This window comes from Pan troglodytes, chromosome 1, assembly GCF_028858775.2.
Source record: "Pan troglodytes isolate AG18354 chromosome 1, NHGRI_mPanTro3-v2.0_pri, whole genome shotgun sequence".
NCBI lineage: Eukaryota > Metazoa > Chordata > Mammalia > Primates > Hominidae > Pan > Pan troglodytes.
In genome coordinates this window covers 94,000,397-94,025,230 of record NC_072398.2, presented here as the reverse complement: position 1 = coordinate 94,025,230, position 24,834 = coordinate 94,000,397, and the positions used below count along the sequence as shown (strand labels likewise).

The 24,834-nt window shown below is 57.2% G+C and overlaps 3 protein-coding genes and 1 non-coding gene across 20 annotated transcripts; 2 read left to right on the top strand and 2 right to left on the bottom strand.

The window, feature by feature from the left end:
* Positions 1-1,650: 1,650 nt before the first annotated feature.
* KRTCAP2 (keratinocyte associated protein 2) lies at positions 1,651-5,592 on the bottom strand. 2 transcript variants are annotated; one of them, XR_010157872.1, is made up of 7 exons: positions 5,479-5,589; positions 4,996-5,150; positions 4,823-4,886; positions 2,473-2,931; positions 2,263-2,381; positions 2,045-2,111; positions 1,651-1,803 (listed from the first exon to the last, which is right to left on the bottom strand). XR_010157872.1 is itself a non-coding variant. In XM_003308433.5 (5 exons), exons 1-5 carry the CDS (start codon positions 5,558-5,560, stop codon positions 1,683-1,685), a joined length of 489 nt encoding a protein of 162 aa, XP_003308481.1. In that variant the 5' UTR covers positions 5,561-5,592; the 3' UTR covers positions 1,651-1,682. The 2 variants fall into 2 exon arrangements, 1 of the variants encoding a protein (XP_003308481.1); XM_003308433.5 differs by lacking the exons at positions 2,263-2,381; positions 2,473-2,931 and having other exon boundaries at positions 5,479-5,592.
* A 514-nt stretch (positions 5,593-6,106) lies between these two features.
* Positions 6,107-17,209, top strand: TRIM46 (tripartite motif containing 46). 5 transcript variants are annotated; one of them, XM_054671879.2, is made up of 11 exons: positions 6,136-6,287; positions 7,444-7,533; positions 7,644-7,905; positions 8,146-8,489; positions 9,192-9,335; positions 9,455-9,550; positions 10,253-10,506; positions 10,743-10,864; positions 11,882-12,184; positions 14,111-14,408; positions 16,053-17,209. In XM_054671879.2, exons 1-11 carry the CDS (start codon positions 6,225-6,227, stop codon positions 16,444-16,446), a joined length of 2,370 nt encoding a protein of 789 aa, XP_054527854.1. In that variant the 5' UTR covers positions 6,136-6,224; the 3' UTR covers positions 16,447-17,209. The 5 variants fall into 5 exon arrangements, with proteins under 5 accessions (XP_524895.1, XP_054527860.1, XP_016783918.2 ...); XM_009433166.4 differs by lacking the exon at positions 7,444-7,533 and adding an exon at positions 6,859-6,899 and having other exon boundaries at positions 6,234-6,287; XM_524895.7 differs by lacking the exon at positions 7,444-7,533 and having other exon boundaries at positions 6,107-6,287.
* An 873-nt stretch (positions 17,210-18,082) lies between these two features.
* Positions 18,083-23,486, bottom strand: MUC1 (mucin 1, cell surface associated). 12 transcript variants are annotated; one of them, XM_054671927.2, is made up of 8 exons: positions 22,327-23,486; positions 21,724-21,824; positions 20,455-20,577; positions 20,300-20,355; positions 20,014-20,150; positions 19,747-19,868; positions 19,517-19,666; positions 18,083-18,468 (listed from the first exon to the last, which is right to left on the bottom strand). In XM_054671927.2, the coding sequence occupies exons 1-8, from the start codon at positions 22,382-22,384 to the stop codon at positions 18,394-18,396; spliced, it is 822 nt and encodes a 273-aa protein (XP_054527902.1). In that variant the 5' UTR covers positions 22,385-23,486; the 3' UTR covers positions 18,083-18,393. The 12 variants fall into 12 exon arrangements, with proteins under 12 accessions (XP_054527902.1, XP_054527906.1, XP_054527898.1 ...); XM_054671931.2 differs by having other exon boundaries at positions 21,724-21,815; positions 22,327-22,949; XM_054671923.2 differs by having other exon boundaries at positions 21,724-21,851; positions 22,327-22,500.
* Positions 23,487-24,711: 1,225 nt separating this feature from the next.
* MIR92B (microRNA mir-92b) lies at positions 24,712-24,820 on the top strand. The gene has a single exon (NR_106615.1). It is a non-coding gene; the product is annotated as a microRNA mir-92b (primary transcript).
* Positions 24,821-24,834: the final 14 nt, after the last annotated feature.

Genomic DNA, 24,834 nt, shown 5'->3' with positions numbered 1-24,834 from the left:
CCCACCGCCCTCCCCAACCATCAGTACGGGTGAGTCAGAGCCAGATCCTCTCAGGGAGGCTCTCTCTGGTCTCCACTGAACTTTCCGCCTCCACTCCCAGCCTAGGGGGAGAAGAGGCTTAATTCAGGATTCAGTCCTTCCAAATGGATCAGTCTTCCGAGTCTTCCAAGAAGGCTGGCTTCCACACTGACGGACCCAGCAGCAACTAACGCCACTCCCGGCCCTCAGGGATAGCTTGCCTGGGAGGGTGCCGCTGGCTTCCAGGAGGGAGACGTGAGTCCATAGCGCCCCCTGCAGGCGTTTTGGATAAACTGCCTAGCACATCCTCCTTGGGCAGGTTACGCAAGGGCAAGTGTTCTAGCCAAAGATGGGAGTGGAGTGGGGTGGCCTCTAATCCTTGACCAAAACTCCTCTACTCACTTCTTCATCTTCACTGAGTCTTATTCCCTAACTCAGGCACCTATGGACAGGATTTTGTTTGTCAGGGCAGGTTATTTCATTCAACTAACCCACCTTTTTTTTTTTTTGAGACAGTTTCACTGTCGTTCAGGTTGGAGTGCAGTGGCGCAATCTCCACCCACTGCAACCTCCACCTCCTGGGTTCAAGCGATTATCGTGCCTCAGCCTCCCAAGTAGCTGGGACTACAGGCACACACCACCACACCTGGCTAATTTTTGCATTTTTCATAGAGATGGGGTTCCCCATGTTGGCCAGGCTAGTCTCAAACTCCTGACCTCAAGTGATCCACCCACCTCAGCCTCCCAAAGTGCTGGGATTACTGGCTTGAGCCACCATGGCTGGCCCAACCCACCAGTCTTTATTGTCCATTATCAGGCTCTGGAAAAAACAAAGCTGACCAAGATGAGGTGTGTACCCTAAAACACACGCCATTCAGCACGAGGGAGGGCACCTAGGACAGGCACTCTGCATAGAGTTGTTCCTCATGACAGAGCACAGACAGGGCAGGGTGCAAGTAGCCACCTGCATTTCCATCAAGGTGGGCTCAGAGGTTGGTGTCCTTGCTCCTATTGTTTTATATACTTCGCTACAACTTAGGAAGTTCCCATTGTCTTGGCTACAAGACGGGGGAAAAATGAAGGCACCAGAACAAACAGGCTAGGAGCAGTTGACCACCTGGGGAGTCTTTCTAAACACAGGCATATGTTCATGCTGGAGTAGAACAGATAGGTCCCAGGGACAGCATCAGGAGAGAAGTCCCACCTATGCACTTGCAGCAGGGGGCTGATTTGCTTAAGGCAGGGAGCTGGAGTGGCAAAGATACCACGTGGAACCCCGTGAAACAGTGTAGGTATACGGGACCTTTCCTTCCTTTACTCTTTTGCTCCAAGATCCCTTCTGGTACTGACGGACAGGACTTCCTGCATTGCAGCCTTTACCCCTTTCCCCAAAGAACATGACTGCAGAACATTCATGTACTTTTCTTCCATGATGAGACTCACACAAGTATATGCCACTCCAGTGGCACTGACAGTATTCAACAGATAACTGGTAAAAATTAATGTGGGAGGAAGGAAAGCCTCACTATTCCCAAGGTCTGAAAACAGAAGGTGCCCAAATGTCTTAACATTCTGTACATCTAAGCTGGGTACTGGTAGATGACACCCACAACATATCACAACTCACAGAGCTACAAAGAATCAACTTTATTGAACATTCAGGGTCAGTTTCTCTTCTTGCTCTTGCCTGTGACCTTGGCTGGTGTGAGGACTGGAGCTGCTGCCTGGTACAGGGTGGAGGAGATCTTGTTGATGTAGTACAGACCAATCATGGAGAAGATGAAGCTAAATGGTGAAGACAGAAAGGTCATGGCACCAGTGGGCATCTGCCAGCCTGGTGCCTCCTAGGGAAGACACTAGCATCAAGGAAAGAATCCAAGTTCAAGTTTAGGAAAACGGGGAAGGACAAAGGAGGGAGAACAGAGAGAGAGGTAGGTGTGGAAGGAAAAACTCTGGCACCATCACAGTAGGATCCAATGCCAAAGAACGGAATGCTACACCCCTTACCCAGCTGTCAAGAACATACCAGGTGGTGACACAGACTCGGTGGATGAGGCCAGATGCAAAGAGAGCCAACAGGAGGCACAGGAGAACTAGGGAGGCAAGAAGAACAAGGAGGGCAACGGTCAGAATGGAAATACTAGGCATCTGCACATGAAGTCCAGGAGAAATCCGGGGCTCTCTGAATCCTGGGGAACCTGCTTAGAAGGGTAAGCGTGACTACAGCAGGAGGATTCTGATTACCTTAATGATACCCAGAACATGGAGGTAGGAGGTTGAGTGTGGTGGCTTGCACCTGGAATCCCAGCACTTCGGGAGGCTGAGGTGGGCAGATCACTTGAGCCCAGGAGTTTGAGACCAGCCTGAACAACAAAGTGAGACCCATCTCTTAAAAAAAAAAAAATTGAATTAAAAAAAATTTAGCCAGGCATGGTAGTACAGTGGTACACATGCCTGTAGTCCCAGCTATTCAGGAGGCTGAAGTTGGAGGAACCCTTGAGACAGGAAGTTCAAAGCTGCAGTGAACTGTGATCGCACCACTGCACTCCAGCCTGGGCAACAGAGTGAGACCCCGTCTCCAAAAAAAAAAAAAAAAAAAAAAGAACATGGATGTAGATGTATGCTTTTTTTTTACCAGCTCTGCCCCAAATCTCACATAACTTCCCTACCCTGGCTTTCCTCCCATAAAAGGGAAAAGGAAAGGTGATGGATAACAGAGTCTGAAGGGCAAGGTGTGTTCCCATTTGGGGAACCCAGTTAAACCCTTTCCAAAAGAAGCCAGACAATGAGAGTCAATTCATTAAGCTGGGTGACCAGTGGTGGAAGTTGAAGGCCTTGCTCCCTGGACACAGGTTGGAGGGCAGAGTGCTTGGATCCACTTCTTCATGGGGGCAGGAAAGGATTTTAGGTTACCTGGAATATGATGGGAGAGAAGGTGAGAGGACAAAAGCAAAGACAAACAGGACCCCACCTGCCCAGGTGGAGAGGGCAGAGAAGGCAAAGTGGGCCAAGAACTTTGCCCCACCACAATGGCATCTTTTCTTTTTTTTTTTTTATTTTTTTTTTATTTTTGAGGCAGAATCTCACTCTGTCGCCCAGGCTGGAGTGCAGTGGTGCAGTTTCAGCTCACTGCAGCCTTGATCTCCTGGGCTCAAGCGATCATCCCACCTCAGCTTCCCGAGTACCTGGGACTATAGGTGCGTACCACCATGCCCAGCTAATTTTTGTATTTTTTTGGAGAGACAGTGTCTCTCTATGTTGCCCAAGCTGGTCTTGAATTCCTGGGCCCAAGCTATCTGCCAGCCTACACCTCCCAAAGTGCTAGGATTACAGGCGTGTGCCATCCCACCCAGCCAATGGTTTCTTTCAGAAGTAACTGAAAAGCCAGGCACAGTGGCTCACCCCTGTAATCCCAGCACTCTGGGAGGCCAAGACGGGTGGATCACTTAAGGTCAGGAGTTCAAGACCAGCCTAACCAACATGGTGAAATCCTATCTCTACCAAAAATACAAAAATTAGCCAGTTATGGTGGTGCATGCTGTAATCCCAGCTACTCGGGAGGCTGAGGCAAGAGAATCGCTTGAACCTGGGAGGCAGAGGCTCCAGTGAGCTGGGTTCACACCACTGTACTCCAGCATGGGCGACAGAGCGAGACTCCATCTCAAAAAAAAAAAAAAAGAAGCAAGTGAAGGTAATACATATGGAAACAAAATCTAACAGAGAGAAGTCCCGGGGCTACTGGATGGAAAGAACTCTGAAGCCTGCAAAAGGGCTATGCGGAGAAAGCAAGTCCTAGAGGGGGGCAAAGAAATGAGGGCAGCCAGGCACAGTGGCTCACACCTGTAATTCCAGCACTCTGGGAGGCTGAAATAGGAGGATCACTTGAGCCCAGGAGTTCGAGACCAGCCTGGGCAATGTGGTGAAACCCCATCTCTACAAAAACTTAAAACAGTAGCTGGGTGTGGTGGCACTCACTGGTAGTCCCAGCTACTGGTAAGACTGAGGAGGGAAGATTGCTTGAGACCAGGTCAAGGCTTCAGTGAGCCATGATCACATCCCTGCACTCCAGCCTAGGCGACAGAGTAAAGCCTTGTCTCAAAAAAAAAAAAGAGAAAAGATTAAGGGCAACCATGATAGATCTTTGTTTTACCACATGAGGGTTTTACATGAGATTGCATCTGCTGTGAATTTCTGAGCACGTGGCATTCCTTAAGTAATCTGGCCTTGACACTTAATTTGCTTTATAAACTTAATTCTCCATAAATAACTGAATCATCAATTCTTGATTACATGAGCAATTGAACAAGAATTATTCCAAACAGGAAATAATCTAACAGTTATTCTGATTTGGTCAGGATTCCTGCTGCCATAGATATTTGGTGCCTCTAGTATTTAGGCTCTTCACAATTCCCTCAAATAAGTAGAATTCTCTAATACTGAGTTAATTTCACATCAGAACTCCATAGTGAACTTGGTCCTGCTGCTTCTTCTGGTGGGAACAAGGACCGCCTACCAGCGAATAGATGCAAAACATCAGCCCAAATTTGCCTGTTCCCCTCAAGCCTTCCCTGGGAGCTGGCCAGAAGGTACCAAAGTTTCTTGCTTTCAAAGGCCTTCTCTTCCAGCTCCAACTCCAGGAGCTATACAAGGTGCAGAATCGAAAAGCGTCATCTGTCTTCAGACAGCTTCAGTAAATATATTTCTCCTTAACAACCTTTCACCTAAGCATCTGGAAACTCAATATCATGTTTCAGGAGGTTAAAGAGGAGAAAGTTCAAATACTCAAGCTCCAATATTCACTTACTCTCAGGGAAGATCTTTGCTTGGAATCCTTTGCCAAAGACAAGATTCTCCAGATTATTGAAGGCCTGGTTGAGGGAGTTAAGGAGTAGGGTGTGCAACGGGGACAGAGCTGTGTGGGGAAGGGGAAGGGCACATGACTACGTGGCCCGCCCCCTCCAACTGCAGGGAGGATACAGTGAGCGAGAACACGAAGAGACCCGAACCAAGCAGGCCGCCCTGGATGGTGAGCCACTCGGTGGAGGCCAGCTGACGGCTGTACATCTGCATCCCAGCAAAGAGCAGCAGGGACAGGAGGGAGGAGAGCGCCAGCGAGGTGCCTGTACCCACCACTGGAGGGGATGGGAGAAGGGACGGAGAGTCAGGCTCCGCCCTCCCTCCGGCAAGCTATGGGCAGATCAGCCGGTCCGGAAGCTCGGTGGGCCGACCCCCTCCAAGAACTCCCGGGACTGCAGCCACACGCCCCAACTCCCCACACCGCGCGGCAACCCCTACGTATTCCCCAGCCCCGGACACCCCGAACCCTCCCGTCCGGTGGAAATGCCCGCTCCCGGTGGAACCCAGGACACGTCAGCTCTGTCGGGAGAGGACGAGGAAAGCTTGTCCACCCAAACCCCGACCCCCTCTAGGACTTCCTGGGGACCCCACCGGTCCTGTTACCCATCATGCCCCGCCCGTGAGTCCAACCGGCGCCTCTGGCCAAGAAAGGCGAGCTGAACCGGGTGCGGTTAGCTATGCGCATGCGTCAGCGCTTACCGCGGACTTGCTACTCCCCGTGTTCTCCTCTTTCTTCCTCTCAGTGCCTGGACGCAGCGCCCTCTTGCGACAGGGAGGAAATAATGCGTCGAGGGGGCATCCTCGGCCACCGCCCTGGTCCTCAGGCTTTCCTCGTACCTGGTGCGTCTGCTGCCACTCTGTACAAGCTGCACTTATCTCTTTAAGTCATTGGGCCCATGCCTGTGGCATCTATCCCATCTCTGTCTTCTTTGCCATTTCTTTCATCTCTAGTGCACGTTCCTCAAACCTCCCTGCCCCATGCCTCAACATCTCCCAACCTAAAATTTAGTGCTCCCAACCAGGAACCCATTTTCCTCCGAAACTAATCCCCCGCTTTATATGAGTAAAATTAGGAGCCAATGAAAAATGAGAATGTAAGAAATGGCTCCCCCGTCAAATACCTTTCCATATTCCCCAACCCCCCGACCGGCTTTCGAGAACCACGTGGGGAGAACTATTTCCCACCCCCTACCCCGACGGGCGCTGTTCGAGGCTGGTCCCGGGAGCATGCGCAGTGACACCTCAACCCCCAGCCCTCCTCACACCCCCACTGGGCTCTTGCATTAAGCCCGGGGTTCGCAGCCGCAGCCGGGATCGGGCACCCAGGGGCGGGCGGGCACGGTAGGGCCATGGCAGAGGGTGAGGATATGCAGACCTTCACTTCCATCATGGACGCACTGGTCCGCATCAGTGTGAGTTAAGGTGGGGTCGAGGGAAGGGGAGGGGGCGTATAGGGTTCTGGGGCAAGCTGGGACCTGGAACAGGTGGGGATCCAGGAAGATGCTGGGATGCAGACAGGGGGCTAGCGATGGCAGAAACGGCTGGGAGGGTCGGGATGCAGGTATGAGAGGGTAATCCCGGGAGCAGCCCGGAGGTGAGTGCCGTGAAGGCGTCGGTGTGCTGGAGCGTGAGGAGGAGCTAGGAGCAGCCCAGACGCAGCGGGTGGGCTGGGGTGGCCTCCAGCAGTGCACCGGGGCTGGGGCTTCAGGGGAAAGGCCCTGTTATGAGAAGAGGGACGTGTGAGCTTGGATATTTTCCAAGAAAACTGAGGACAGGTGGGGGATGATGTAGGAGCCGCCCCACAGTGCAGTTCCCAATTTGGACCCCTCCCCAAGACCCCACCCCACGCACCCCCGCTCAGGGCTGCTTCCGAGCCTGCGGTTGTCATGGCAACCCGTGCCTGGCTCTCCCAGGGGCGGTGCCAACCGTGTTCCCCCCCACCACTTCCTCCCCCCCTCCTTGTTCCTCCCTCCTTTGTGTCAGCTGCGCCCCTGACCGGGATGGCTGCGAAGAGAGGGACCAAGGTGAGGTGTGGGGGTGGGGCATAGCCTGAGGACCCCCACTCTCGCCACCAAGAGGGGGAGGGGACTTCCGGTGGGGAGGGGGCGAGTAGGCGGGGCTCTTGATTCCCCCGCTAGTTCGGAGAAGGGGGGGCCGCTGACCGGGTTGCGCTGCGGGAGAGGGCGGGAGGGCCTGATGGGGGCGAAGGGGAATGGGTTGGTAAGACCGATGGGGAAGTGAAGGATGGGGAATGGAGGTTGGAGTGGCCGCAGGCCGGAGCTGCGGCAGGAGGACGTATGGAGCGAGCAGGATGGAGTGCCAACCTCGCCTGGCTATCGGGAGGAATCACGGCATGGGGGTGCTGCTAGAGAAGGGAGTGGGGGTCTGCATGGAGCTGCAGAATGGGCGGTGTCCTTGAGAAAAATGCCAGGGGCAAGCTGCCCAGAGATGGGGGATGGAGGCAGGTGAGGGGGCTGCCAGCTGGGGCTACTGCAGCTGGAGAAATGGGGATTGGGCTTGAGGCTGGAGCAGGCACAATCTCCAACCGTCCCTCCTCTGGGCCTTTAGCTCTGCAGCGGGGAAAGAGAAGCAAGGGACAGAGGTCTGGGAAGGTCTGTGAACCAGCCCAAGGCAGGTGCTCTGGAAAAGCTGCAGATAGCTTGTCTTGCTCCTTCCTCAGACCCCCAGGGTATCCAAGGGCAGCCAAGGGGCTGCTGAGGTATGCCTAAGTGTCCAAGCGCTGACCTAGCCTCCTGGTCCCTCCACAGACCAGCATGAAGAACATGGAGAAGGAACTGCTGTGCCCAGTGTGTCAAGAGATGTACAAGCAGCCACTGGTGCTGCCCTGTACCCACAACGTGTGCCAGGCCTGTGCCCGAGAGGTCTTGGGCCAGCAGGGCTACATAGGACATGGTGGGGACCCCAGCTCCGAGCCCACCTCTCCTGCCTCCACCCCTTCCACCCGCAGCCCCCGCCTCTCCCGCAGAACTCTCCCCAAGCCAGACCGCCTGGACCGGCTGCTTAAGTCAGGTGGGACTGGGGCCTGTAGGGTGGGGATGGGAACGCTGAGCTATTCATCAGGAAGATGGAAGAAGTCCATCACTGGTCAGAGGCATCTGTCTGTCTTTCTGGGGGGTGGAGATACTGCTTACGCAGGCTCTAATGAGAGCTGAGCTCTGGCACAATGAAAATCTAATTTAATTAAACAGGCTTCCCCACACCCAGCCAGCTGTAACTCTCATGTCCTCTACCTCCCTGGTTCACCCACAGGCTTTGGGACATACCCTGGGAGGAAACGAGGTGCTTTGCACCCCCAAGTGATCATGTTCCCGTGCCCAGCCTGCCAAGGTGATGTGGAGCTTGGGGAGCGGGGTCTGGCAGGGCTTTTCCGGAACCTGACCCTGGAGCGTGTGGTGGAGCGGTACCGCCAGAGTGTGAGTGTGGGAGGCGCCATCCTGTGCCAGTTGTGCAAGCCCCCACCACTAGAGGCCACCAAGGGCTGCACAGAGTGCCGCGCCACCTTCTGCAATGAGTGCTTCAAGCTCTTCCACCCCTGGGGCACCCAGAAGGCCCAGCATGAGCCCACCCTGCCTACCCTCTCCTTCCGACCCAAGGTGAGCCAGCCCTTCCAAGGCCTGGGGAGGGAGGGACATGCTGCTGCAGGTGGGTGGGGGTGCCTGGCATTGTGGGTTTCCAAAAGGAAGTGGGAAGGGTTTTCCAATGTTAAGCACCTATCTCTGTAATCTGTAACAAAGTCACTGGACAAATCATTCAACAACTTTGGGCCTCCATCTCATTTACATCCCTGTAGGGGGATGGTAGTATCTGCCCTGCAATGTCCATACCTAAAGGGTTGCTGAGAAGATGGTGTGAGATAATGTTTGTTCACTAAAAAGTGTTACCTGCACACTAAAAAGGTCTGTGTGCATTCACTCACTGAACAAATATTTATTGAGCACCTATGTGCATGGTGCTATTCTAGGTGTTGGAGATACAGCAGTAAACAAGATGGACAAGGTTAATTATTAACTACCAGGCAAAGATTAATTGGCATCATTATTACTGTTATTACCATATATCCCAATGAGAGAGATGAAGGGAGGTGCAATGCTGGTGAAATGGGCACCGCCTGGAGACTGCAGGAAAGGCTCTCTTTGATGCCAGTATGTACCACCAGGTGGCACTGTGGAGCACCACCAGCGGATGTCTCCACTCCCATCTTGCCAGTGGAGGAGGGCACCAAACTGCTGTAGTGGTAGCATAGCACCCTTACCCACACCATTGTCTGACCATCACATTGTTCTTTGTGTCCCTAGGGCCTTATGTGCCCAGACCACAAGGAAGAGGTGACCCACTACTGCAAGACATGCCAACGCCTGGTATGTCAACTCTGCCGGGTGCGGCGCACCCACAGCGGGCACAAGATCACACCAGTGCTCAGTGCCTACCAGGCCCTCAAGGTAAGGACCCCCCTTATCCAACCCTAGTGCTAACTCACAGTCTTACCCTCTTGCACCTCCTCCCAACTGCTGGCTTCTGCAGAGCTGGGCTTGATGCCCACCTCTTTCTTCCCCCTCAGGACAAGCTGACAAAGAGCCTGACATACATCCTGGGAAACCAGGACACGGTACAGACCCAGATCTGTGAGCTGGAGGAGGCCGTGAGGCACACCGAGGTGAGGGAGGGCACAGAGGTAGGCCCTGGGCCCTGCCTGGGAGTAGGGGCAGGAAGGGGGTGTGGGTGATCATGACCCAATCACCTTGTTGCTAGCTCAGGAAGCCCGTGAGGTGTCCAGGTTCTGGTTAAACCAGGTTTGCAGGAACACCAGTGCCCCAGGCCAGGCTGTACCTGGGCTGCAGGAGGGGGCAGGGTGGCTATAGCTCAGGAGAGTGCTCGAAAAACCCCATGCATAGCTCAAAAAACCCCACTCGTAGCTCAGATGCTCTCAGGCTCAGGTGCCTGGCACGCATTCCCAGTGCTAGAGTGAGGTGATGACTGATACCTTCTGCCAGGTTGCTTGAGCTGGCTGACATGGGGATGGACAACTAAGGATGGCATAGATGCCAGTGGACATTAATTAGTGCAGTCCAAGTGGACATTAGGGTAGCCATGGCCTCATTCATTTTGATGAGTCACTAAGGGGCAGGGATTATGATGTGGGGTTCCAGGAAGGTTGGCACAAATGACCAGGAGTTGAGTCCATCTAGAGGTGCCTTTGCAGCCATGAGCCCAGGCCCTGTAGGAATGGGTGAGTAGGATTTCCCCAGATCCCTTGTGACCTTAGCCATGCTGTGGCATCCAAGGAGGCCAGCACAAGTGCTGCCTCCAAAAAGAAGATAGTAAGTCACGCATCCTTTGGGTGTTGCTCCCTGGGCAGGTGAGTGGTCAGCAGGCCAAGGAGGAGGTGTCGCAGCTGGTGCGGGGGCTGGGAGCTGTGCTGGAGGAGAAGCGGGCATCACTGCTTCAGGCCATTGAAGAATGCCAGCAGGAGCGGCTGGCCCGTCTCAGCGCCCAGATCCAGGAGCACCGGAGCCTGCTGGATGGCTCAGGTCTGGTGGGCTATGCCCAGGAAGTACTTAAGGAAACAGACCAGCCTTGCTTTGTGCAAGCCGCCAAGCAGCTGCACAACAGGTACTCAGGGGCATGGGCTCCTAGGGGGGCAGGGACATCATGGATGTGACCAACATCTAGGACAATGTCTACAGTACTGCCAGGTGGAGAACTGGCATTCTAAGGATTCTCATGAGGCCAAACTGATACCAGCTCCCAAAGCAGTTCCCAAGGCTCTAGGGGCAAGCAAGACAGAATTGAGGGGAAGGGAGACTGCCCACATGGCAGTGCCTGACCCTTTCTTGCCCCCATCCCAGGATTGCCCGAGCCACTGAAGCCCTCCAGACATTCCGGCCAGCTGCCAGCTCCTCCTTCCGCCATTGCCAGCTCGACGTGGGACGTGAGATGAAGCTGCTGACAGAGCTTAACTTCCTGCGAGGTAAGGAGATGGCCAGGCCCCATGCCCAACCAGAGCCTTCTTCCCTTCCTCCCCAGCAGCGGGCCCGGGGGGCAGTGCCTACCGGGGACCTCCCCGGCCTCCTGCCCGGCCTGGCCAGCCATTCCTCCCACCCAGCCCACCCTGCCACACCGTCCTACCGCGCTCAGCGCTGCTTCTCCCTCTCTTTGTTTGTAGGCTGTGGCCACCGCGGACTCTGCTCCGGAGCACCCCAGGCAAGTCAGCGGCCCTGCCCCGGGGGCCCTGCCCGCCGCCGGGCCCCCTTCCCACCCCGCTGCTCCCACGCATCTCAGCCAACCACTCATTGCTTCCTTCTCTTTCCTGCCTTGCCCCGACCTTGTGGTCCTCCCATGGACCAATGCCCTGTCTCTCTTCTGCCTTCTTCAGGCGCTTGCGTAATCCTGGCCCTTCTGACCTTTTGTCCTTGTGACCCTTGCCCTCTGGCCTTGCACTTCCTTTCCCTTGACCTCCAACCCCTGCCCTCAGCTTTTGCTGTCCCTCTGTTGTCCCCACTTTCCACCTTGCTGCCTCCTAAATCTCTCTTCTGAGCCTGGTCCCCTTCCTTCCTGCTCGGCGCCCTCTTGCCTGTGGGCTCCAGTGGCCTTTGCCTGCCCCTCCCTGGGGCTCCTCTTAATTCATAGAATATCTGAGCTGCAAGGGCCCCCAGAACTTACCTGATCTGATACCCTCATTTGACAGGGGAGGAAACTGAGGCCCAGAAAGGGGAAGTGACTTATTCCAGGCCAGAGTGAGGTAGCAGCAGCCCAGAACTAGCACACAGGTGTCCTGACCCCCAGCCCAGCGCTTTCCTGCCTCGTTCTCTCTTGGGCCCTGCCCTGCCCCTCCTGTGCCCAGTTCCCAGATGAGCCCTTCCCCAGCTCCCTCTCACCCACACTCACCCCCCCGGCTCCCGCTGCTTTCCCTTTTCCTGCCTGCCCCTGCCCTCCATGCCAGGCCAGTGGCCAGGCCCTGACTGACCCCCGCTGTCTCTTCCAACAGTGCCTGAGGCCCCCGTCATTGACACCCAGCGCACCTTTGCCTATGATCAGATCTTCCTGTGCTGGCGGCTGCCCCCCCATTCACCACCTGCCTGGCACTATACCGTTGAGTTCCGGCGCACGGATGTGCCTGCTCAGCCAGGCCCCACCCGCTGGCAGCGGCGGGAGGAGGTGAGGGGCACCAGTGCCCTGCTTGAGAACCCCGACACGGGCTCTGTGTATGTGCTGCGTGTCCGCGGCTGCAACAAGGCTGGCTACGGCGAATACAGTGAAGATGTGCACCTGCACACGCCCCCAGCACCTGGTGAGTGAGCAGGCACAGGTGGTCGTGCAAAGGGCATGGGGTATGCCAGGGCCTAGGCCCTGACGGTTGGTTCCGGTGGCCGCTAGAGAGGCCATATAACATAGTAGGTCTCACACACACTAGCTCTGGAGCTAGACTGCTTGGGTTCAAATCCCAGCTCTGCCTCTTGCCAACTGTGTGGGTGGCTTCTGGCAAGTTTTTACCCTCTCTGAACTTCAGAGTCCTTTTCTGTAGGGATAACGATAATACTAGCCAGGTGCAGCGGCTCATGCCTGTAATCCTAGCACTTTGGGAGGCCAAGGAGGGAGGATTGCTTGAGGCCAGGAGTTCAAGACCAACCTGGCCAACACAGCGAGACCCGATCTCTAAAAAAATAAATAGGCCAGGCGAGGTAGCTCATGCCTGTAATCCCAGCACTTTGGGAGGCCGAGGCGGGCGGATCACAAGGTCAAGAGTTTGAGACCAGCCTGGCCAACATGGTGAAACCCCGTCTCTACTAGGAATACAAAACTTAGCCAGGTGTGGTGTTGCGTGCCTACAATTCCAGCTACTCGGGAGGCTGAGGTAGGAGAATCGCTTGAACCTGGGAGGCGGAGGTTGCAGTGAGCTGAGATCGCGCCACTGGACTCCAGCCTGGACAACAGAGCAAGACTCCGACGTCTCGGAAAAATAAATAAATAAATAAATAAATAAATAAATAAATAAAGGCCAGGCAAGGTGGCTCACACCTGTAATCCCAGCACTTTGGGAGGCCAAGGTGGGTGGATCCCCTGAGGCTGGGAGTTTGAGACCAGCCTGACCAACATGGAGAAACCCCATCTCTACTAAAAATACAACATTAGCCGGGTGTGGTGGCGCATGCCTGTAATCCCAGCTACTTGGGAGGCTGAGGCAGGAGAATTGCTTGAACCCAGGAGGCGGAGGTTGCGGTGAGCCGAGATCGCGCCATTGCACTTCAGCCTGAGCAACAAGAGTGAAACTCTGTCTCAATAAATAAGTAAATAAAATACGTAAAAAATAAATTATTTTTGGCTGGGCACAGTGGCTCACGCCTGTAATCCCAGCACTTTGGGAGGCCGAGGTGGATGGATCATGAGGTCAGGCGTTCAAGACCAGCCTGGCCAACATAGTGAAACCCCGTCTCTACTAAAAATAAAAATGAAAATAATTAGCTGGGTGTGGTTGCAGGCGCCTGTAATCTCAGCTACTTGGAAGGCTGAGGCAGGAGAATGGCTTGAACCTGGGAGGCAGGGGTTGCAGTGAGCCAAGATTGTGCCACTGCACTCCAGCTTGGGGAACAGTGTGAGACTCCGTCTCAAAAACATATATATATTTTTAAAAAATGATAATGCTTACCTCATAGGGTTGCAAGAATTCAACTGGTTTGAGACGATCAATGGGAGTCTGAGTACAGTGTCCGGCTCATGGTTAGGGCTCAAGAATGTTACTAAAGTGACTAGAAAATAGTTCGGACTCCAGGGGGTGGGCATAAGAGGGAAGCCTTGCCACCCAAATAGGGGCTGGGTATAAGGGCCAGGTGTGAACCCAGAGTATGGGCTGGAAGGCACAGATTGATGGTGATGGGAATGTCACCAGGTGGAACAGAATAGTGGGAACTGTCCATGGGGCTGGCCACAAGTAAGGGGTTCGAGGAAGCCCCATGAGTCAGCCAGGTCCGGAGCACTGACTTCTGTGCCCACTGTCATCACAAAAACTCTCTGGGGTCCCACGCCCATTTGGAATGCCCCCTTCTTTTTTCCTCGTGCCCCCCATTCCAGTTTCCCATGTCCTGTTCTGAACCCCCTGCCTGTTCCTGGTGACTGAACCCCCTTGCAACGCGTTCCCTGTTCTGCAGTCTCACAGCCCCCAGTGCCAGTGTTTGTCCCTGAAGTTCTTGCTCCATCTCAACCCTCTCCCTCCTTCCAGTCCTGCACTTCTTCCTCGATAGCCGCTGGGGCGCAAGCCGAGAGCGGCTAGCTATCAGCAAGGACCAGCGAGCAGTACGGAGTGTTCCAGGGCTGCCCCTGCTGCTGGCTGCTGACCGGCTGCTGACCGGCTGCCACCTGAGTGTGGATGTGGTCCTGGGCGACGTGGCTGTGACCCAGGGCCGCAGCTACTGGGCCTGCGCCGTAGACCCAGCCTCCTACTTGGTCAAGGTGGGCGTCGGGCTGGAGAGCAAGCTTCAAGAAAGTTTCCAGGGTGCCCCCGATGTGATCAGCCCCAGGTCAGACCCCTCTGGAAGGGATGGGGTGTGGGGGTCCTGGTGGGAGTGAGGGGCACAGAAGGGGTGGCAAGTGGAGCACAGACTTGCTAGGGTGGGGCTGGGAGGGGATTAGGAGGAAGTAGTAGGAGCCTGGAAGCCAGGCTGGGAGGCCTGTGTCCAGGAGACGCATGGGCTCAGCAAAAGGGCTTTTGAGGACTGATTTTCAGAGCATGTCGTGTGGTCAGGGAAAGGGATGATAGAAGAGGGAGCCATCTCTGCTTCCTTCCAACCATCTGTCACTCTGGATCAACACACCATCTCTCCAAGCATCTGTGTCCTTTCTTCCTAACACTCCATTTCCAACATACCTTCTCCATAAAACCTTTGCTCTCCAAGACCTCCTTCACCCGTATCTTAAAATTCTTCCCTTAGCCGGATGCGGTGGCTCACGCCTGTAATCCCAGCACTTTGGGAGGCTGAGGCAGGCAAATCACTGGAGGTCGAGAGTTCGAGACCAGCTTGACCAACATGGAGTGACCCCATCTCTACTAAAAATACAAAAAAAATAGCTGGGCGTGGTAGCGCATGCCTGTAACCCCGGCTACTCGTGAGGCTGAGGCAGGAGAATCACTTGAACCCGGGAGGTGGAGGTTGCGGTGAGCCAAGATTGTGTCATTGCACTGCAGCCTGGGCGACAAAAGCAAAACTCCTTCTCAAAAAAAAAAAAAAAATTCTTCGCTTAAACATCCCACCTCCATAACCCTCCTCTCCCCAACTCCCTATTTTTTTTTTTTTTTGAAATGGAGTCTCGCTCTGTCGCTCAGGCTGGAGTCTAGCGGCGCGATCTCCGCTCACTGCAAGCTCCGCCTCCCGGGTTCACACCATTCTCCTGCCTCAGCCTCCCGAGTAGCTGGGACTACAGGCACCCGCCACCACGCCCAGCTAATTTTTTGTATTTTTAGTAGAGATGGGCTTTCACCGTGTTAGCCAGGATGGTCTCAATCTCCTGACCTCGTGATCCGCCCACCTTGGCCTCCCAAAGTGCTGGGATTACAGGCGTGAGCCACTGTGCCTGGCCCCAACTCCCTATTTAACACCCTCCCACTAATGCTTTGCATCCTAAGCCTTCTCCCCAGCACTCTATCCCCCAACACCTTATTTCTTCAAAATGCTTTCTCCCCAACACAAACCCCTCCTAAACCCCATTGTCCCCAACCCCGCATACCTCTAACACCCTTCATTTGTGACACCAATCCACCCTCATCTCTCTCCCGACACCCACCTTCCCAACATCCTTTCTCTTCTTAGTCACTAATCTCGGATTCTTCCAATGTCCTCTAATCCTCAGAACCATCTCCCCAGCATGATTTCCCCAAGACCATTTTTCTCAATGCCTTTCCGTGGGCTATACCAATGCCATGTCTTTCCTGTCCGCCTGCCCCTCTCTTGCCAATGTGCTTTCCTCTCAGTGCTCTCTTTCCACCAAACCCAAACCCCTGACCCTATACTCTAACCCCTGCCTCTTCAGCGTTTTCTTCTCAACACCCAAAATCCATCCCTTCAACCTCTTGCTCCTTAACATTCCATCCTTCCAGCGTCTCCCTCTGGTACCTCATCCGTCACTCCATCCCTCAACAATCTCGTCCCCAACACCCGCTTCTGCAGGTACGACCCGGACAGCGGGCACGACAGTGGTGCCGAGGATGCCACAGTGGAGGCGTCGCCGCCCTTCGCTTTCCTAACCATTGGCATGGGCAAGATCCTGCTGGGGTCGGGGGCAAGCTCAAATGCAGGGCTGACAGGGAGGGATGGCCCCACAGCCGGCTGCACAGTGCCCCTGCCACCCCGCCTGGGCATCTGCCTGGACTATGAGCGGGGCCGGGTTTCCTTCCTGGATGCTGTTTCCTTCCGTGGGCTCTTGGAGTGCCCCCTGGACTGCTCAGGGCCTGTGTGCCCTGCCTTTTGCTTCATCGGGGGTGGCGCAGTACAGCTCCAGGAGCCAGTGGGCACTAAGCCTGAGAGGAAAGTCACCATTGGGGGCTTCGCCAAGCTGGACTGAGCCTTCCAGGCCCCTCATGCAGACCTGGGGTCCTCCTGGGCCCTGGCCCCCAAACCTCTTGGCGCCCGGTTGTTACCCCCTGGCAGCTTCTCCCCCAAACTCTCCTACCATGTGGCCCTGCTCCTTCTCCCGTGTCTTGTCTTCCCACAGTTTTCTCTTGACCCAGGGGCTCTCTTCTGCCCACCTCTCTGGATGGCCCCCGTTCTCTCCATTGCTTGTTAGCCAGGCCCCCACCCCCACTGAGTCTGCCCTATGACCTGCCTTTGGCATGTTACCCAAGCCATGGAGAGAGCCCCTTCTCCAACCCTGTCCTGTGCCCCCCAGGCTGATTGGGAGGGAGGGCACCTGGAACACTGGGCATGATCTCCAGCTCTGCCCTTGCCCTGCCAAGCTCCCTGCCCTGTTGATGCTGAACTACAGCCTTGGGACAGGCAGGCTTTGGGGCTGGACGCTGTCCAGGCATTCCTGGTGAGGGGAAGGGGACCCTGTCATCCTGCTTTATTTATTTGGGTCCCAACACCCCGCAGCCGCATGCCCCTTATGTCCCTCTTCTCCCTCTTGCATGCTTTACCTGTCCCGCACCCATGCCAATGTGCCAAGTCTCCCTTGGGGACCCAGCTGAGTCTGGGTGTTCCCATTGGGTTGGGCCAGGCAAGGCCTCTGGTGCCCGCTGCCGTCCCCCTGCAGTGGGCTCTGCTAGGCCTGTGCTGAGCAACAGGTGTTATTGTCATGGTTTATAAACAATAAACTGTGATGCCAGGCACATCTCTGCCTTCCCTGAGCGCAATCATTCCTGTTAGTTTCTGTGCTGGGTGTGGTAGGCGGGAGGGAGCCGTGTGCTAGGCTGTGGTTCTAGGCAGGAGCAACCAATGGATCTGGTGCCTGAGAGAGGAAGGCCCCAGGCCAGGTGCTCTAAGCCTCCTGCCACACGTGTCCTGGCCCGGCCTGAGCCCATCACAGCTGCCAGGGGACATAGCTCTCTGGCTGCTGGTGGCAGGCCCCAATCAGGGCTTCCAGGCCTGCAGCACCAGGCCCTGGGGGAATGCGGTTGAGGGGACAGGCAACGTGCCTGGGCCCAAAGGGGTCAGGGAACCAGAACCACTTCCCCATTCCCAGGGTGTTGTGGAGCCCACCCCAGGGGCAGCAGGCTGGTGGGGCAGCCGGGGTCAGGGAGGGGGCTGGGCCTGGTGCCAGCGCCCGGATCTGACCCAGCCTCTGCTTATCTCAACCCTGTTGACTCTGGGCTGTTATCACTGCCCAAGGATTTACTTCACACCCGGACAGCTAAGAATAGAGCCACCTGGGGGGCACCATGCCAGGGGGCAAGGAGGGCGTGGGCCAGGCGAGGAGAGGGGAGAGCCACTGGCACACAGAGCTCAGTCACGGAGCCCAGTCACGCTAGCCCTCCAAAGCCCGCCTGGGTTTCGTTTCCTCCTTCCTCTTGTGCTGCCAGGGTTAGCCAGAGGTGGCTCCTCAGGCCACCCCTACTCCCCAATGTCACCTCCTCCTCACATCTCCTGCTTCTCAAACAAACTCGCTCCTTACTGCCTCCTGGCCTCCCTGTCTCCTCCCCCAGCCCCCTCACACACATTCTGACCGCCCTGCTGCCCACGGGTCACAGATGAAAGATCAGAAGTTGGCGCAGTGGGAGACCACGTTTTATTCAGTCCAGTTCAGGTTCCCCGCTATCTCAGGGCTCTCTGGGCCAGTCCTCCTGGGAGCCCCCACCACAACACTTCCCAGGCATGAGCCCTCAGGGGCCCACATGAGCTTCCACACGCTGAGAAGTGTCCGAGAAATTGGTGGGGCCTCTGAAGGAGGCTGTGAGCAGCCCACCTGAACTCCCAGCTCACCAGCCCAAACAGGGTGCAGGGGCTCTGGCCCTGAAGAACCTGAGTGGAGTGGAATGGCACTGGCTGGCCACTCAGCTCAGCGGGCGACATGCCCCTACAAGTTGGCAGAAGTGGCTGCCACTGCTGGGTTTGTGTAAGAGAGGCTGCTGCCACCATTACCTGCAGAAACCTGGGTGAAAGGAAAAGAGATCCAGGGTGAGGAGCAGAAGGTACCTCCTAGAGCCCCTGGATGCCACCCCAGGCTGGGGTAATCAGTCCAGAGTCCTGGCCAGCTCTCAAAGGGTTAATTCAGAGAGAGCACCTGCCACCCCACCAGCCAGGTGACTGTAAACAGGGCTGCCCTCCTCCCTCTGCTCTCCTTCACTCCCTCTCCTTGGCTCTAATCAGCCCCCTTGTCCCTCCATTCTCTGCTGTTCCAGCCTAAGGAGGTGTGTGTGTGTGTGTGTGTGTGTGTGTGTGTGTGTGTGTGTGTGTGTGTGTGTGTGTGTGTTGGGGGCGGGGTGTATCTGTGTCTTTGTAAAGCCGAGAGGGAGGTCTCCAGGAGGAGGAAAATAGGAGCAAGAAAACTAAACTCTCTCCTCCCCCACCTGGAGTGGTTTTCCAGCCTCAGGTGGCTGCAGTAATTATTTACTAGGTCCCATAGAGAAAGACCAGGAGAGGAAGGAGGGAGCGTTCCTTGCTTCCTTGAAGCTCCCAAGAACCCCACTGGCACCCACGCTCACCTGGTCTGCTGACACTTCTTCTTCTACCTGGGAAACCTCCCCCTATGCCAGCCTTTCTCGGTCTACCCTCCATTCCTAGGAGATGATTAGGGGCACAGAGGCTCACCCCTGGGACTCCTCAGGAAGGGCTCCCCTGGGCATAGTGCTCCACCCATTTTGCCTCTGGGTGCAAAAAAGCAAAACAAAACAAAACTGCCACGGTGGCACCAGTTCAGCCAGCGCCAGCCAGCATGAATGTGGACGGCCAATGATCTTTTAGGAATTCTGGCAGTGGGGCCACTCCCTCTTGAGGGCCCCTTTCTTCCATAGTCTCCTCCCAGGCCTGTCCCCCAAAACTCCTCTGACCTCTGCCCCCCATCCTTGCCAGGCCCTCCCCTGCTCACTTCACGCCACTTCTCACCTCTTCCAAGCTCTTTGGGTTTTCCAAGTACCCCCTTCAGAATCCTTGCCCAGCCAAACCCTCTGCTTCCCCTGGCCTGTGGGGCCCAATCTCACCTTCTCATAGGGGCTACGATCGGTACTGCTAGGGGGCACATAGCGCCCATGGGTGTGGTAGGTGGGGTACTCGCTCATAGGATGGTAGGTATCCCGGGCTGGAAAGATGTCCAGCTGCCCGTAGTTCTTTCGGCGGCACTGACAGACAGCCTGGGGAGATAGGAGGTTATGGCAGGCCATGGAGTGCCTTCTACCGGGGGGCTCTGATCAGGGCCAGGGACTGCACTCACCAAGGCAATGAGATAGACAATGGCCAGCGCAACCAGAACACAGACCAGCACCAGCAGCGCGATGCCCCAGCCTGGCACCCCAGCCCCAGACTGGGCAGAGAAAGGAAATGGCACATCACTCACTAAAAGGAAAAGCAGTGGTCAGGGCAGTCTCCCAGAGGAGGCGCCCCTCCCACTGCCAGCACTAAGGAAAGAGCGGGGACCCAGACACTGGAAGGAGAGGGGCCCCGGCATGGTGCTGGGCTGCAGCCAGGGAAGTAGCCTCACCGCTGACGTCTGAGATCGTCAGGTTATATCGAGAGGCTGCTTCCGTTTTATACTGATTGAACTGTGTCTCCACGTCGTGGACATTGATGGTACCTTCTCGGAACGCCAGAGTCAATTGTACCACCACAGATCCTGGCCTGGTCACAGGGAAATGGGCACTTCAGCCACGGGTCCCAGCTCTGGCTCAGCACTCTTCCCCCAACCTTAAGTGCACGAGTCCTTCCCTACGGTCATGACCACCACCCACCCTCCAACCACCACACTGAGTCCACACCCAGAACTGTACCTGAACTTAATATTGGAGAGGCCCAGAAAACCCCCTTGTTTATAAATCTGCAAAAACTGGGGTGAGAGGGAAAGGACTCAGGCTTGATGCAAAGGGTGTGGACAGTTCTGATGGCTGCTTCAGGGGAGCATGGGGAAGGAAAGGCCGATACTCACCATTTCAGAAATGTCTCTCTGCAGCTCTTGGTAGTAGTCGGTGCTGGGATCTTCCAGAGAGGAATTAAACCGGAGGTTTGAAATGTGAAAAGACAGGAAAAAGAAAGAGACCCCAGTAGACAACTGGGGAGAAGTGCTGTGATTGGAGGAGGTGAGAGGAGGTACCGTGCTATGGTGAGTGCTACTGGCATCAGTCTTGGTGCTATGGCTGGCAAGGGTGGTAGGAGTATCAGAGTGGTGGCTGGGAATTGAGAATGGAGTGCTCTTGCTGGCTGGGGTTGTGGTAGCCCTGGCAGAGGTGCCGTTGTGCACCAGAGTAGAAGCTGAGCCTGATGCAGAGCCTGATGCTGAGGTGACATTGTGGACTGGAGGGGCGGTGGAGCCCAAGGCGGGCCTGGTGTCCGGGGCCGAGGTGACACCGTGGACTGGGGGGGCGGTGGAGCCCAGGGCCGGCCTGGTGTCCGGGGCCGAGGTGACACCGTGGGCTGGGGGGGCGGTGGAGCCCGGGGCCGGCCTGGTGTCCGGGGCCGAGGTGACACCGTGGGCTGGGGGGGCGGTGGAGCCCGGGGCCGGCCTGGTGTCCGGGGCCGAGGTGACACCGTGGGCTGGGGGGGCGGTGGAGCCCGGGGCGGGCCTGGTGTCCGGGGCCGAGGTGACACCGTGGGCTGGGGGGGCGGTGGAGCCCGGGGCGGGCCTGGTGTCCGGGGCCGAGGTGACACCGTGGGCTGGGGGGGCGGTGGAGCCCGGGGCCGGCCTGGTGTCCGGGGCCGAGGTGACACCGTGGGCTGGGGGGGCGGTGGAGCCCGGGGCGGGCCTGGTGTCCGGGGCCGAGGTGACACCGTGGGCTGGGGGGGCGGTGGAGCCCGGGGCCGGCCTGGTGTCCGGGGCCGAGGTGACACCGTGGGCTGGGGGGGCGGTGGAGCCCGGGGCGGGCCTGGTGTCCGGGGCCGAGGTGACACCGTGGGCTGGGGGGGCGGTGGAGCCCGGGGCCGGCCTGGTGTCCGGGGCCGAGGTGACATCGTGGGCTGTGGGGGCGGTGGAGCCTGGGGCTGGCTTGTTGTCCGGGGCTGAGGTGACATCGTGGGCTGGCGGGGTGGTGGAGCCCAGGGCTGGCCTGGTGACTGGGACCGAGGTGACATCCTGTCCCCAGGTGGCAGCTGAACCTGAAGCTGGTTCCGTGGCCGGGGCCAGAGTGACATCCTGTCCCTGAGTGGTGGAGGAGCCTGAACCGGGGCTGTGGCTGGAGAGTACGCTGCTGGTCATACTCACAGCATTCTTCTCAGTAGAGCTGGGCACTGAACTTCTTTGGGTAGCCGAAGTCTCCTTTTCTCCACCTGGGGCAGAGCTTGCATGACCAGAACCTGTAACAACTGTTGCGGGTTTAGGGGCTGTGGTAGCTGTAAGAAGTTAAAGTCATAGGGTTGGGTCTTTATGAAGGAAAAATAAGAGCAAGAAGAAAATATAAGCTCTGGCCACCAGAGAAATAATACCAGGAGGACTGGGGAGTGGGCAGCCTCAGTAACCCCTGGGTTGGCCGCCTCCTTCCCTGCAGCAGCCTCCTTCTCTCTGCCCATAGGCCTTGGCTCATGGCCCCTGCATTTCTTCCCCTCTTAAGCCTTCCCTCTCCCTACTCTCTTCCCCCTAGACTTCTCTACAGGACATTTGCTTGCCCCTGGTACCCACTCTCAGGGTTGGGGGCAACTCTTCTCAGCCTCTCCTTAGCCTCTCCCTCCTTCTGGCACAGACAGGGCAGCCTCTGTATGCAATTCTTACCTTAACTTCATGGTGCCATCTGCCAGGGAGCAAAACCCACAGAAAGACCAAGAAGACCACCTAAGCAGGGCAGCCCACTCCCCACCTCGTGCCCCTCACCTGTAAGCACTGTGAGGAGCAGCAGCAGGAAGAAAGGAGACTGGATGCCCGGTGTCATGGTGGTGGTGAAATGGGTGGGGAGGGGGCAGAACAGACTCAGGCAGGCGCTGGCTGCTTGAGAGGTGGAGCGGGCACAGGCGCCTACTGCTTTATACCGGTCCCCCCACTCCCCGCCCGCCCGCCCTAGGCACAGCCGGAGCAGGTGACAGGTGACAAAACCCCGCCCCCTCCCCTACCTCCTACCTCTTCCTCCTCCTCCCCAACCATTCCTGGGTAGGGTACAAGGGCTCTAATCGCTCAACCCCCTGACTACCCGTTTGTTCCCCAGCTGGCCTCCCCCTTTCACCAACCACTCCCTGGCTCCGGGGGGAGGGGGGAGGGGCAGTCTGGAACCTGGGGCCCCTGGGCTCTAGTTTTAGCCTCAGGGCAACAACTAACGTGGGGATGGGGAACAAAGCCAGCTAGGTCGAGGTCCTGTACAGCAAGGCCGGGAAGCCCACTCCTAGGTCTCCCACTCCACTTCCCCGCCCTCCCCGGGTCCACTGAAGCAGAGCAGGGCCGAGAAATAAGAGGGCTGGATAATGAGTGGACTAGGTGCTAGTTTTGGGCTCCCTCCCCCCACCACTTCCCGGAATAGCCCCACCCTTCTAACCGCTCCCTGTCCCGTTCCACACGCAGTTCTACCCTGAAACCCACAGTCCCCGCCCCAGCCGGACTTTCCAGCAGCCTGGGTTCCCTCCTTGGAGAAAGCCAAGGAGGGAGTGGGGGAAGAAATTTCCACTTAAGGGAGTAAACCTGGGCTCCGATGAACCCTAGGGTCCTTCCTTGCCACTCTCCACCACTGGCCAGGAGCTCCTCCCGCCCTCTAGTGGTCACCGGGAGCCTTGCGGGGCTGGGCCGCGCAGGCTGAGGGGCCGCTCGGACCGGGCGGAGAGGAGTAAGGGCAGCGCTGCCTAAGTGAGGCAGCGAGAGCCCGCGAGAGGGAAGCAGGGCCCGGGAGAGAAGGGTCACTGCCGTGGCCAGGGAGGGAGGAACGCACAGCATGGTGGACGGCTGGGAGCTTTAGGAGGGGGCACTCCGGGACGCGTGGTGGTGGCGTCTGGAGGAAATGGAGCTAAGCGGGTGGGGTCCTGAGGTATGTGGAAGGGGCACCGAGGTATGTGGGAGAGGACGTTGGAACGTGGGCGGGGGAGTTGGACACGTTCTGTGTGGGCCGTTATGTACTTAAGAGGCAGATCGGGCGTGGCGCGGTGGCTCACGCCCGTAATCCCAGCACTTTGGAAGGCCGAGGCGAGTGGATCACAAGGTCAGGAGTTCAAGACCAGCCTGGCCAAGATGGTGAAACCTCGTCTCTACTAAAAACTACAAAAATTAGCCGAGCGTGGTGGCGGGCGCTGTAACCCCAGCTACTCAGGAGGCTGAGGCAGGAGAATCGCTTGAACCCGGGAGGCGGAGGTTGCAGTGAGCCGAGATCGCGCCATTGCACTCCAGCCTGGGCGACAGAGCAAGACTCCGTCTCAAAACAAAAAAAGGGGGGGGGGGGCAGAGAGTAGGTGGGGTGACAGAATGGGATTTACGGACACAGAACTATCCTTTGGGGAGCAGAGTGGTATTGGGGACAGGTAGGCACGTAGCGGGGGGCAAAAGCACACGTGAGGTGCGTAATGCGCGACAGCCAAGAGGTGTGTGCGGCAGCAGTGCACGAGGGGAGGAAGCTATCCTAGGCCGCGGCAGCACGTGGAACTTGGGTCCCGCAGTCGCAGGCTGCGCTCTAGGCCGACGGAAGCAGTTCCGCCTGTATTCAGAAAACAGTTCTCAGCCCCAGACACAGGTTGGAAAGAACACTTTAAAAACACTTCGGCGAGGCACGGGATTGGAGCGCATCAGATCAGCAGGCGAGAGACCACCGCTCTCGCCGGCGCGCCGCGCGGCGCCCGAGGCGCAGCTTTGTGCGCGGCGAGACCCTGGGGCAGGCGCTGGGCGGGGTGGGGACATCTGACGTCAGCGCGCCCGGGAGCGCGGGCCGGGGAGGCGGGGAGCCCCCCCACTCGCAGGCCGGAGAAAACACGAGTAGCTAGGTGGGCGGCCCCAAACCTCAACTCCCGGCATTGCCAAGCAACAGCCATTCAATTCGGTTGCTGGGACACGCGTCACCATGGCGACGGCTCCGCGCCGCGCAGTCTGAGTACTTAAAGAGCAAGCGCGCGCAACGCCCGGGCGTCGGAAAGCGGCCTTCCGGGACTCCGCAAACTCCCGTTCTCCCTCCCCCCTCCCCCTTGCCATTCCCTTTGCCTTCCGGGCGCCAAGTCTCTCTGGCCTCCAAGGTGAACCCAACTCCCCAGCGCGTCCCGGGTTCCCGGGTCGGGCCGGCTTCAGGCGGTGGGGAGCGGGATCCCGGGCCCCGGGCGGGCGGGAGGGACGGGACGCGGTGCAGTGTTGTTTTTTCCCCCGCCAATATTGCACTCGTCCCGGCCTCCGGCCCCCCCGGCCCCCCGGCCTCCCCGCTAC